This window comes from Talpa europaea, assembly GCF_964194135.1.
Source record: "Talpa europaea genome assembly, chromosome: 5".
Lineage (NCBI taxonomy): Eukaryota > Metazoa > Chordata > Mammalia > Eulipotyphla > Talpidae > Talpa > Talpa europaea.
Window position 1 is genome coordinate 123,126,517 of NC_140071.1, and position 13,871 is coordinate 123,140,387.

At 44.9% G+C, this 13,871-nt stretch overlaps 1 protein-coding gene across 8 annotated transcripts in view; it reads right to left on the minus strand.

Moving 5' to 3' along the window:
- TBC1D1 (TBC1 domain family member 1) overlaps positions 1-13,871 on the minus strand; it is a gene marked incomplete at both ends in the record, with an annotated part of 185,311 nt that overhangs the window by 118,817 nt on the left and 52,623 nt on the right. The window contains one exon of one of the 8 annotated variants that reach the window (XM_084233766.1): positions 10,451-10,480. The exons of the other annotated variants lie outside the window; for them this stretch is intronic. Within the exon in view, the coding sequence (XP_084089892.1) occupies positions 10,451-10,480 (30 nt within the window). Of the gene's footprint in view, positions 1-10,450; positions 10,481-13,871 lie in introns of those variants that run through there. 8 annotated transcript variants of the gene reach the window in all.

Genomic DNA, 13,871 nt, shown 5'->3' on the forward strand with positions numbered 1-13,871 from the left:
CCACATGATGCAGCAGATCTCTCCTGTCTCGCCTGCTGCACCCCTCAGTAGTGTGTTTCAGTGGATCTGCTTGTTCTGTTCCCCACTCTGTCTCTGGTGAATCTTCTTAACCCCCCCCACCCCGTTACTGTATGCATAATAAAGAAATAAATATAAATATTTTTAAAAAAGAAAAGAGGAACAGTACCACTACCTTCCACCATGCCCTGGAGTTTGGCTATTCCCAACACAAAACAATCACCCCTTCTTTACTAGGTTTGTGTTTACTCTGATGTAATTTTCCCTCCTTTAAATCCACTTTGCGGGCCTCCCCGGGTGGCGCAGCAGTTGAGCACTGAGCTGCAAAGCTGCCTGTAGCCTCTGCAGCGCCAGTTCGATCCCAGGCCATAGGCAAGGGTCCCACATGGCGCACAGACCTCTCCTGCTGCCCACTGCTCTCCTCAGCAGTGTATTTTGTCAGTCTGCCTGTTCTGCTCCCTGCTCTGGCTCTGGTGAATCCGCTCACCCTCCACGCTTCAGACTGTACCCAGTGCTTGTATAAATAAATAAATCTTAAAAAAAAAAAAATCGTTAAATCCACTTTATAGGTAATGTTTTTCTAAACAGACTCAATCTCTCATATTAAAGAAGAGAATACATTATGCACATCTACCCCATCCTCCATGAGGCGACCTGCTGCAAATGTGAGCCCTAAGTGCATCAGCACTCAAGCGCCAGCTTCTTCCTGGGTCTTAAGCTTTTACAACACCTTCACATGTCAGAAGCTCTCCACTCAACCCCCAGACTGCTCGCCATCATGCTTCCTTCTTAGCTCATTTCCCTGCAGGCACCTCAACCTACTGTGATACACATGATACACTAGTGTGATTAAATGTTCTGAAGTATGATATAGCCTTTAAGAGACATTCATGCTTTTAATTTGAATGAAATACTTGGAGACAGAGTGAACAAAACTGTAGGGGGGGACATTAACAAGGGATGCAAACCCCAAGACCTTGTGGGTTTAAATTCTGCCACAAATTAGCTGTGTGATCTTGTCTGAATCAGGTTACTTCATTGCTCTGCTTCTCGGTTTCCTCAGGTTAAAAAGAGCCAAAGGGACTACATTTGAGTTTACAGTCTGGTCACACCACAGTGACCACAACTACTGACAGGTATGTGCACACCTAAGGCTCTGCTGGGATGGAAGAAAAGGCTGCTCTTAATCCTGAGTCTCCTGTAGTTTATTCAATGTGACATGTCTTCCCCAAGGTTAAAATCACTGGTCTCCAAAACAAGGCAAACAGTGGGGAAGTAACCCTGAAGAAGTCCAAAACATGCTAGAAAACTACCACTAGTTTTTCTTACCTATTCTTTTTTATAATCTACCATATCAAAGACTTGCAACGCAACCAACTTCCTTTGGCAATTTAGCTCAGACCTCATCTTCTATAAAAATGTCACCCCCACCCCCATCCCTGGCCACATGAGTCCCTGTCATTCATCTATGTTACATTAAATCACATTGTCTTCACAGGGGTCCCTCTCACTGCTAGGCTGCAAGCTGCTCAAAGCCCAGCCTGGATCCACAGGACCAGGGCGCCCGCACACACAAAAACCATTGACTTAAACTGCTCATTTAACCATGATGAAATAGTTGACATTTGCACATTCACAATTTCCTAAGAGGATCTTGGCATTATTCGATTTTAAAATAGGAGATATATATATATATATATAAATGAATACATAATAGATTATTAAGTTAATTTAACAGATGAGAAAATAGGCTCAGCAAAGTTAACCCAGCAAAGCTCCAAGTAAACAAAGCTTGTGATTCTAATCCCAATATTGCACGACATACAATCTACAGGAAAAGTGTTTAAGTGCAAAAAAACTAAGGAAATTCTTCTTCCATCGCATCTTTCTCATAAACCTAACAAACTAGGGCCCCCCTGGTGGCACAAGGGGTTAAGACTCAGCACTGTGAAGCTATCCGCAGCCACTGCAGCATGAGTTCAATCCCCGGCCAGGGAGCTACCCACATGGTGCAGCAGACCTCTCCTGTCTCACCCACTGCTCCTCTCAGCAGTGTATTTCAGTCAATCCACCTGTTCTGCTCCCCACTCTGTCTCTTGTGAATCCTCTCACTCCCATCCCCCAAACCTCTGGCATATACCCCAGCTCGTGTATGCATAAACAAATAAATCTTTAAAAAAAAAAAATCCTAACAAGCTACTATAGACTGTTGGCTTATTACTCTTCCAACAGCAAAATGGGTAATAAGAGCAATAATGGAAAAGTTAGGGATCCTTAAGTAGGTTGACAAATATACCCATATAAATTTTGCTCTTCTATAAATTTTACAGATGTTCCTGAACACCTTCATGAATTATGCAATAAAATTCAAAAGTGCTAATTTATTATTTCTACTGAAAGTTTACCAAAAGCAAGGTGGAGTTCCATATCATATGCTATTAAGGAAACGCAAATTAAGGCAACAATAAGACACCACTACACATTAAATACCACAATCTGGATCAGTGACAATACCAAATGCTGGTGAGGATGTGGAACAACATAAATTCATTGCTAGTGAGATTGCAAAATGGAATAGCCACTTTCACTTTCAAAGACAGTTTGCCAGCTATAAAAATAAGCATATTTTTACTATGTGATCCAACAACAGTATTTGCCCAAAAGAAATGAAAACTTATGTACACAAAAACCTACACACAGGTGTTTACAGCAGCTTCGACAACTGGCAAAACTTGGATGCAACTAAAATGTCCTTTCTTCAACAAATGAATAAACTATAGTTCACACAACAGATTACTGTTCAAAGTATGCTATCAAGCCATGAAAAGATGCAAAAAAACTTAAATGTTTATTATTAAGTGAAAGAAGTCAATCTGAAAATCATGTACTCTAAAATTCCATCCCCCGAGATGACATTCTGGAAAAGGAAAAACTATAAATATCAGCAGTCGCCAGAGAGGGGGAAGAAGAAGAGATGAACAGGTAAAACACAGACAAGTCTCAGGACTATGAAACCACTCTGTATGACAGTACAGATACATGCCATTATCCTACAGATACAAATCCATAGCATGTGCAAAAACAATAAACTATGGACTTAGATTATAATGATGCATCAATATCAGTTCAACAGCTGTTAGAAATGTACCACAATGCTTGGAGATATTCTGAAAATGGGAAGGCGATGCATGTGTGGCAACGGAGAAATATTTGTAACTCCTGCTCAATTTTGCTGTGCTTTAAAATTGCTCTAAAAATAAAATGTGTTTGGGAATAGGAAAAGGGGGTCAATTTGACTCTATATTTCAATAATAATCTGATAATTTGTCTATTACAATATTCTAATGGCATTTGGACAAAGCTACATGTACTGCAAAAGAAGAAAGGCCAAAATATTTTTTTAATTCAATAAGATGCACAGTTAAAACATAAGAGTTCAAGTTATTTTTTTTTTTTTTTAATGCATACAAGAGCTGGGGTATAGGCCAGATGAGGCCGGTGGCGGCAGGTGGTGGAGGAGAGGCCGTGGGGTAAATTGAGAAGATTCACCAGAGTCAGAGTGGGGAATAGAACAGGTAGACTGAAATACACTGCTGAGGGGAGCAGTGGGTGAGACAGGAGAGGTCTGCTGCACCATGTGGGTTAGCTCCATGGCTGGGAATCGAACTTATGTCACAGTGGCTGGTGATAGCTTGATAGCACTGAGACTTTAACCCCTGCACCACCAGGGAGGCCCAAAGTTCAAGTTTTTTAAAAGGTGCAAGAGTATGCAGTGCAAATGTTTCCTTCCCAGACGCTCAATTTCAATGTTATTACTAATTTTTTTAAGTTTTATATCATGGGACACTATTTCCACTATTATCCTCTTAGAAATACAAATAACTAATATGAAATCATGGCATTTGTTCCCCCCAAAATTAACAATTCCTATGACTAGTGGTGGGGTAACAGAAAAAAATGGATACACTGAAAACCTTGCTTCTCAAACGTGGTCCCACACCAGCAGCCGCTGGTGCTTGTAGAAATACAGAATCTTTGGTTCTATGCCAGACCTACTAAAGTGGAACTCCATTCTAACAAGATGCCCAAGTGACTGCCAGGCACTGCAAATAAGGCAATACCACTCCTGGGTGTGGAATTTACAGGCTAGCAAAGGAGATAAGGTTGTCAAATAATTGAAATACAAGGCATCTCAGAATGCAACACAGACAGGTGGGGAAAGGGCAGCATTGGTCAAACGGTCCAGGATAAAACGCCGGCTTCTCTGAAGGCATCCGCATCCCACCTGGCCTAGCTCCCCTGTCCAGTCCCGTTGTCTATGACGTTCAGCTGATTCTCCTGCGGGTCAGGAGCACAACAGCTGTGACAGGTTCTTCTAAGGTCCCTGCACACACTCACCAACTGCCTGGCACAGCCTGCCCTTCCTGGCTAACCCCCTTCAGCCACCTGCAGCTGGGGCAGGAGTGACTCGACACAGCCCAGTCCATGGAGCTCCCCAGCCTGAGCAGGGGAAATGTCTTAGAGGTTATTTTCTGCCTTGTTCAGAACAGTCATCCAATGAATGAATGGTAAATAATCAGAGATGTTTCAGGGAAAGGATAACAAGATATGACTTCCAGAAATGGAAGCCGAGTGCTTTTTTCTCATTACGAGGTCTGCTCTGGACTCAGCGGGCTGTTGCAGAGAAGGTGGCATTTCTATTCCTGCTTTTCCCTGTTCCCTCTTAGTAAAAACCAACCTGTGCCCAAGTTACTGTCACTTGAAGCAACTGGAACTTCCAAAACCCAAAGAAAGTACCAGAACCAAAAAACATGCCAACGATGAGCTGCTGAAATCTTGGTCAAGGCTATGCCAGCTCTACTTAGCCAAGGCAGCAAATTGTTCAAATTCAAGGAATGGTTTGATTCTGACAAGGAGTTCTCCCCTCTTTAATAAATTCAAACATCCACTAATTAAAAGTGACAGACGTCTACAAAAGAAAAAAAAATAAATAACTCATCAGGTCAACCCAGGGCACACCTCAGGAACAAACCAACTAAGCAAGACAGCAGCAGATGACTAGCTGCAGTGTATGTAACAGCTACACTAATAGCTGGATAACAGCGACAGTGGATTCACATTTACAGGAAAGCGAACAAATAAACACAAGGGCAAGCCCAACTGGTCAGAGGCACCCAAGGTGGGCTGATCCTGTCTGCAGGAAACCACAGAGCTAAGTAAATCAACTCAGCCTTAGGAAAACTGAGCAGAAAGCTGTGGTTAAAAGTAAACAGCACAGGGCCTCCCCAGTGGCGCAGTGGTTGAGCGCTGGGTTGTGAAGCTGCCAGCAGCCTCTGCAGCACCAGTTTGATCCCCAGCCGTTCCCGGCCACCGGAGGAGGGTCCCACATGGCGCGCAGACCTCTCCTGCCGCCCGCTGCTCCCCTCAGCAGTGTACTTCGGTCCTTCTGCCTGCTCTGCTCCCCGCTCTGGCTCTGGTGAATTCTCTCACCCTCCCACGCTTCTCACTGTACCCAGGGCTTGTATAAATAAATAAATAAATATTTAAAAAAAAAAAAGTAAACAGCACAGAAGCAGCAATTAGTTACTCAATCACACCAATCTCAGACAAACAAGTTAGCCAAGCCACTAGAGATCCCATCATTTCAGAAGATGAAGAATAAGTATCCACTCTTTCTCCTTCCTATCACTGAGGTCCAGCCGGCCATTATCATCCCCTGCCTGAAACCACAACAGCCTAAGGGATCGCTCTGCTCCCACTGAGCATCAGCTTATGCTACTGCCAGTCCTCCCTTCACACCCTCTAATGGCTTCCCACAGAACTTAAAAGCCCCTCCAAAGCATGTCCTGTGCCTGCAGAGCCCCAAACCACACTCCAGGACACAAGTCCACCCCCTACACTGCAGTCACGTCTGCCTTCTGCTGCTTTAACATGCGCAGGGACACCTCCAGGTCTTAGTCCCTGCTATTCCCTCTGCCTGAAACACATTCAAGGCAGCACTAGTACTAGTACTCAGATGAAACACCACCCAAGGCCAATCACTCTATCCAACAGCCTTGTCCACTTCTTCCTTTCACTTACCACCATCTGAAATTACCTTGTTTATGTATTTGCACTTTCTTTGCCTCTCTTGCCTAGAATGAGAGCTCTGTGAAAGCAGGCACCAGGCGACTACCTTGTTCACTGATAAATCTGCAGCTACTTCAATTGTATGGGCACCCAACAGGTACTCAGTAATTGGCTGTGTTGATCACATTTGTTACATGACTTGTTGAATGGTGACTATGTTTTAAACAACGTTAAATATAAATATAAAGCCCGGTTTTACATTAAAAATATAAGTGATGGGGCCTCCCCAGTGGCGCAGCGGTTGAGCGCTGGGTTGCGAAGCTGCCCGCAGCCTCTGCAGCGCAGGTTCGATCCCCGGCTGCTCCCTGGCCACCGGAGGAGGGTCCCACATGGCGCGCAGACCTCTCCTGCCGCCCACTGCTCCCCTCAGCAGTGTACTTCGGTCCTTCTGCCTGCCCTGCTCCCCGCTCTGGCTCTGGTGAATTCTCTCACCCTCCTGCCTTCTGGCTGTACCCAGTGCTTGCATAAATAAATAAATAAATAAATAAATAAATAAATAAATAAATAAATCTTAAATAAATAAATAAATAAATAAATAAATAAATAAATGATGGGTTGCTTATTTTACAGAAGGATCTCTTCCCTAATGCAATTTTAAATATTTGTTTACAAAGCTTCTGGTCCTCCCTGGTGGCGCAAGGGGTTAAGTCTCAGTACCATTAAGTTAGTGGCACAGCCACTGCAGCATGACTTTGATCCCTGACCATGGAGCTGAACCATATGGCGCAGCAGACCTCTCCTGACCCACTCACTGTTCCCCTCAGCAGTGTGTTTCAGTCAATCTGCCTGTTCTGCTCCCCACTCTGTCTCTGGTGAATCCTCTCACCCAGCCCTGCACCTCTAGCCTACACCCCAGGTTTTGTATGCATAAATAAATAAAAATAAATCTTTAAAAAAACACAAAGCTTCTGTGTATACACTTTTTGAAAAATAAACCTATTGTGCAAAATGAACTAACTCCTCCAGGGCATGAACAGTGCACGGTATACAGAAGGTACCCAGCAGACATCTGCTGAGTAAGAGTACATGAGCACTGGAAAATAACTTAATACAGGGAATAAACTATATAAAACATATTTGCATTTGAGAGAATGCAACAAACTTGGCCATATTGAGGTCCCATTTTCCATTTTATTTAATAAACTGACATATTTTAAATCTACTAATTTGAGATACTAGCAATAATCTTAACCACTACCTTTACAAACAGGTGGCAAATGCATGTCTTCAGAAAGTACTCACAGTTTCCCTGCAGTTAGTCCCCAATAACATACACAGATATAGAAACAATCATCAGAAATACTCAAAACTGCCAGATTGTTGGGGTTGGCTGTGGGATTAGTATGAAATTCACAGAGCTTGAGACACTGATTTTTATTTATAATCTGTGTAAAAATCCAAGTGTCCCTAATAAAATACTAATCAAGAAATTACACCTCTATAAAACCTGGCTTCATTTGTGATCAGGACAACAGACACCTGCCTTATGTTCCAGGTTATATCCAGTTTTTTAAACAGCACATTTTTTAAGCAGTCTCTTTGAAATAAAATTCTTCCCTCTTTTGGCTTTATTCCTGGACCATGAAATCACTCTCTTGAACATCTTCAATGTTCACACACAGTATTAATGCGCTACCCACGAAAAATAAATTCACACCCAGGCATCTATCTGCATCAAGAGACCCCCACTTCCCTGCTCTTTCCCCACCAGATGTGGAGCTGCAGTCTGCAAAGGTCAAAATAGAAAAGCCATTGTATGTGCAAGTATTTGTGAGGTGTGTGTCCACATGTATTATGTGCTCTAGAAGGGTCATTCTAAAGTCAAATGTAAACAAACACACTTAGGGATTATGCACATTCTGTATATTATCTGAGCCTCTTGTCCCTGCCTTTAAAACATTCCCTGGTTTATTTCACAAAGTATGTAATGATGGCTCTTTAACCAGAAGCCAAATAGGTCTCACAGAGCACCACTCTTATAATCTATAACACCAAGAAATAAACTTTCAAATAACTTCACATTCTAAAAGATGTCACAGAATAACATTGTCTATAAAAAAAAAAATATTCAACTTCAGGATACAATTTATAATAACCTACCAGCTAAAGGAGGTGAAATATAAATTTTTTTTCAATTATGTTGCCAAGTTACAATTTGTTCCAAAGTCCTTTCATAGTTATTTTTTATATTGTTGTTCTGTAGTTTAAATAATTCTGTGATAATTCAGACTCTAGATCAAATGATCAACATACATAGTTCATTCACATGAGTTTTTCAAAAATATTGCCACTTGAAGATGCAAGATCCTTGTAAAGGCCTTGATATTTTTTTTTTTTGGTGGGGGGGTTATTTACTTAAGGCAGTTACTTGGTGTTTTCCCTATCACCTCTGGAGTCCAAAGTAAACGAAAGTCCATCTCTCTCCTATAGTGAAAAGCACCTTGTTAGTTTATTTTTGTTAAAGTAAATAAAACGGTAAAACAATACTATCAGTAAGTTCTTTTCTAACATTACTTCTTCTGACTTTGGAATAAAACATGAATCTTTTTTTCCTCCTCTGACCTTAAAGTATAAAAATATAACAATACAAAAGTAGACTCAAATTCTCTATCTACAGTAACTAAAATATAGACAAGACACCCTGAATTACCACATAACGCCACTATTTAAATTTAGCATTGTTCAAACCAGAAAATCTGGACACTGTCAGTTTTCTGCAGTACTTAACTGTAAGATAAGACTCAAAAGCTTACAACAGCCAAGTTTCAGGAAGTGAAGATTCTGGTGAGGATTCGGTGCCTATCTAACAACTCAGGTTATCCGGTTTCTGTCTCCATTTTATTGTTCCTAAACGATTGGTAAAGCCTCACCTGTCTCACAAACAGGCTTTTTTTTTTTCAAAAAAAAAAAAAATTAGCTAAGAGGGTTGCATCATAACTAGAGCAATAACTGCCGCCTAAATATTGTTCGTAAAGGGGTGCAGAATAGCTAACGGGTTCTCGATATGAGCTTGTTCCTCAAAACTGCCACCCACCAGGTGGCACAGCCTAAGTGGCTGGCACAGGGAGGAGTCCGCCCAGTGCCAGAAAGATGCCGCGGGCCTTCAAAGCCTGCAGGGAAGGCACCATTCAAAACACATAACACCTGGCATGCCTGGGGAAGCTGAAAAAATTATTGCTGTGATCTCCAGCTGCCGGGAACTCTAGAAATACACTCCAACCCCGTCATTTTAGCAACAGTGGAATCGGCCTGCATCGGCAACGCTCATAAAATCTGAAGGCATCGATGTCCTGAAAAGAAAACTTTCGGGAAATAGTAAAAAAAAAAAAAAAAAAAAAAAAAAAAAAAACTTGCATTTAAAATGCAGACTTCGGACCTTTTTTTTAATTTTTTTTTATTTTGGTAAAATCTTTTTAATTAGACCTAGTGATTATTTCACACTTACTGGTGAAGGGTAGGGAGTTTCTGAGATAACATTATTAACTGACGGTAGGAAAAGAAAATAAATATTTTCAATGAGAAGATTATACGATAAGGCTAGACCCAGAAATATTAAGACAGTTAATAAATTAATGGTAATTGTAAAGTATATAACCAAACAATGAGTGTTGTAAATGTTCTTGATAGACCTAAGGCATACCCAAGTAGGTACAGTGCCAAAATATAAGCCCAAGTTTTGCAGGTAATCAACACTCAAAAAACTATTTGCTGGATTGAGGTTGAGATTTCCATTAACATGTAAATAAATCATCTCTGGGTCGGACCTTTCCTTTAAAACCAGAGTTAAAAACAAAGACCCCGTGTGGGCGCCCGGCTCAGCCTCTGCACACTCAGCCCACCCCCAGACCCCCACACCCCCAGCACAAACTTGCACCCCGGAGGATGACACCCGCGGCGCGGGCGCCGGAAACAGCCGGCCGGGAATCCGGGGCGCGCGGGGGACCGCGCGGGGCAGGGGCGCGCGGCCCCGCGCGCAGCCCCCCGCGCCCCACCTGTGAAACGGGCCTGACACACTTGCTGCTCGCCCCGGGGGCGCAGGACTAATGAATGAGCCAACCGGTGCGCCACGCGGGCCGCGCCGACCGTCCGGGCGCCGGGTGTCCGGCTGCGCGCGCCCCCAAGTCCGCTCGGACCCTCGCTCCGCGCGCGCCCCGCGCCGGATCGGACCCCAGCCCGCCGCGCCCCCCGCCTCCGGGCCCCTCACCGCCAGGCGGTTACGAGCGGTGGTCGGAGAGCCGGGCTCGGCGGCCCCCGCGGCGCAGGACGCCCGCTCCGGGACCGGCTCCCGCCCGGCGCCGCCTACCTTGGCCACCCAGCTGAACAATGGTGACATCGCGGGCCGGCCGGCCGCTCCGCACCCCGCGCTGCGCTCACTCCCGCCGCCGGCCCGAGAGGCGGCGGGCGGCCGGGGGCGGGCTCGGGGTGCGGCGGGGCCCGCGCATCGCTCCCCCTTTGGCGCCGGGCTCCTCCCTGCGCGTCACTGCCCGGAGAGGTCGCGCCCGCCGGGCTGCCCGGCGGAGAAAGGGAAGTGGGTGGGGAGAGCGCGGGGCGGGCAGGGGGAGGGGAGGGCAGGGCAGGGCAGGGCAGGGGGAGGGGGAGAGGAGGGAGGGTGCCCCGCCCCCTGCGCGCCCGGCCCGCGGGGGGAAGTTGGGACCTGCCAGGGTCGCCCTCCTGCGGGGTGCCCCCCGGCGGCGCAGCCCGGGCTGGAGGCGCCGCGGCCCTCGTGACTAGGGACGTGGCTTTCTAGGCCTCAGGGGTTCGTTTTGCACAACTTTCCGAAAACTGGGAATTCCTCTCTCTGAGGTTTGAGAAACTCCCCAGAGCTGGAGCGAACACAGAGCCCGCCCAACTTTCCAGGGGCTCCCCGCACCTCCCAGCTCCGCAGCGTTTCTTCCTACACGCTGGAGATCGCCGGGAACAAAAGGACTAGTGTTTCCCCTGCCCCTAACACCTTTACCGAACCGAAGGTGGTTTTCTTGGAGTCAGAAAAGTCTGCAGTTGAGACGTGAAAAGGGGTGAGGGAAAAGAACCTTCCTTCGGATCCTGCCAGCCTGGAGGTGTAACCTTAGTGAGAAATGTTGATATCACCCATCTTTCTCCCATCCCCAAGGCTCGATGATAAGACAGTGTCGTCAGTTTATAGCTACAAAGGTTAAGCTGAGTTTTAAACTAAGACACTGCCGAGTTTCACGTTGAAAAATAAAAATGTTCAAAGGTCTCATCGCCCATGTGTAGAATTAGGTAGGAGCCCCACGCTAGTTCATGCTGCCAAATTGCCAAGCCAGCCCAAGAATCCTGCTTCTCCTTATGTTGTATTAATACTAGGTCAGGAGGGTATTTTAGTGACAGTCCCCTAAACACCTGACATCTGAGTTAGGTGAGTACATTAGTTATCTATTGCTGAGCAACAAGTTACTCCAACTGAGAAGCTTGAAACAATGGTTTCTGGGGAGCATCTTGGCTGGAGGCTTGCAGGTCTTTCTTGAGGATGCAGTCAGTTTGCTGAGGCTGCAAATTCACTTACAAGGCAGTTCGCATAGTTGTTCCCAGGATTTAGTTCCTTGCAGGCTGTTGCAGTCAGGGCCCGTGTGCCTTGCTGCACTGTGTGGTCTTCCCCACAGGGATGCTGACAAAATGGCAGCCTGCATCCCCCAGCCCAAGCGATGCCAGGAGTATATATCCAAGAAGGAAGTCAGTCCTTTTATAAGTCAACCTAAGGAGTGACATCCAAGACTTCCACTGTGTCCCACTCCTTAAAATTGAGTAAGTCTTGTTCGCATTGCAAACAAGGGGATCATACAGGACATGTATGCAAAGGAGAGAGGGTCACTGGGATGGGAGGAGGTGTCCTTTTTTCTCCTTCCAGGTAGGCTGCGTGGAAATAAGATCGAGAATAAAGCCTCCCTGTGTAATTGAAAAGAGCCTTAGGAGCATCTTAGGGAAGTGTGTTCTTTTATTCTCTTAAGTAGTGATGTTCCCTAAAGAGAAAAGGATTTGGAGTACCGAGTGCATTTGCAGTCATTCAACCAAATCATTGCTGTTACATCACTTCCCCAAACAAGTAGAGAAGATGAAGGCTGAGAGTTCCATTAAAGTGAGAGTCTGTCTGGCGTCTACAACCTTTGTTACTCCATGTGGTCCATGAAACAACAGCTTTGGCATCACCTGACATTGTGTTAGATATGCAAGCCAGCCCGAATCCAGACTGAGTCCAGACTGGATCCAGACTGAGTCAGAATCTTCATTCCATCATGATTCCAGGTGCTAGTATATGAATTAACGTTTGAGGTGTACTAGCACACAAGATTCGTTCATACCAGTCTGCAAATAAGTTACTGACCAACAGCCCCTTTGAAAGCAGCTATAATTAATTGCCCTATGTTCTTGCCATGATGTGAACTAGCTCAGCTAGGAGAGCTCCTGAAGAGTGACATGTCCTGATGGGAGTGGATGGGCAGCTGAGCACCAGGTGGGACAAGCTGGACCCATGCCAATCATCATCAGACGCATCACTCCAATGCCCAGACAGGACTCTATGATGACACTGGTTAAAGGATGAGAGGAATCTGAACTTAAAATAAATCTGACCTACCTCTGAGGTGAATTTTCTGCTACTTGGGCAGAAGATGGAGAGGTGAGAAATTACATTAAACCCGGAGAATAAAAATTGGCACTTCTTGCAAAATAATAAAGTCAGGCCAGACTCTGATAGTAACATTTACAAAGAAAGCATGTAAGCCGTGAATTTGGAGCATCAAGGCTTATTGTTTAAACTCGAAACCTGTTCTCCATATTTACAATCAGGGTGGAAGTTTGTGCAGATCTTGGTTTGAACTTGCCTAAAGTTCCAGGTGTCCCTGGCTGATCCACAACTGAACACAATCACTCATTTCATGGAAATGCAGGGGTCCTTCCATTGGATAGACTTGATAGTGATGTGTAGAGTATTAACACCAAATATTTTAAGAAATATTCATGAAAGGTATTTTAATTCACTGCCAACATGTAGCTTGCCAGTCACACCGCACAAAGAAATTCTGTTATAATCTGGAATTTCATTAAAAGGTAACTTAATATCAGACCAACTAACTGATCCTGCACTCAAATAAAGCAATTTTCCTTAAAATACCATATATCTTCCCCTCTGAAAAATGCATCCTTTTCCAAGAAACTGTATATTCCCCAGGGGAGGCCTGTTTGCAGACCAGGCATCAGCAATTTTTAACAGCTCCCCAGTGATCTCCCTTTGGTCTGGAACTGAGAGTCTACACACAGGATAGTGGCTGTTCAAAGACACTGATCGTTCCCAGCCCCGATTGTCCATCGGAGTTCCCTCTGCTGCCCAACCTGGTGAGTGGGAAAGTGAGGCAGATGATTTGGCTGCACTGGGGCAGGGATGACTTCTTAGAGGGCAGGCAGGATATGTAAGTGTGAAGAGGGTCAGGTGTGAGGCAACAAGGAATGAATGAACAGTGGCATCTTAGAAGAATGCATGCTCAGTGATTAAAACATTCTACCCACCCAAGCAAACTGCATCAGCTGAGTGAGTTCAAGCGGAGGGGTTATCACTGGTGTTGATCTGTGGGTTAAAGATTGGAGAGGAGAGAGAGAATGAATCTCCATTAGAAAAGGTGAGAGGGTGTGGGTGATTCTGATTGAGAACCACTTCCAGTCCTGTCCCTCCAGATTCTTCATTAAAAACAAACAAAAGATATGGTTACTCC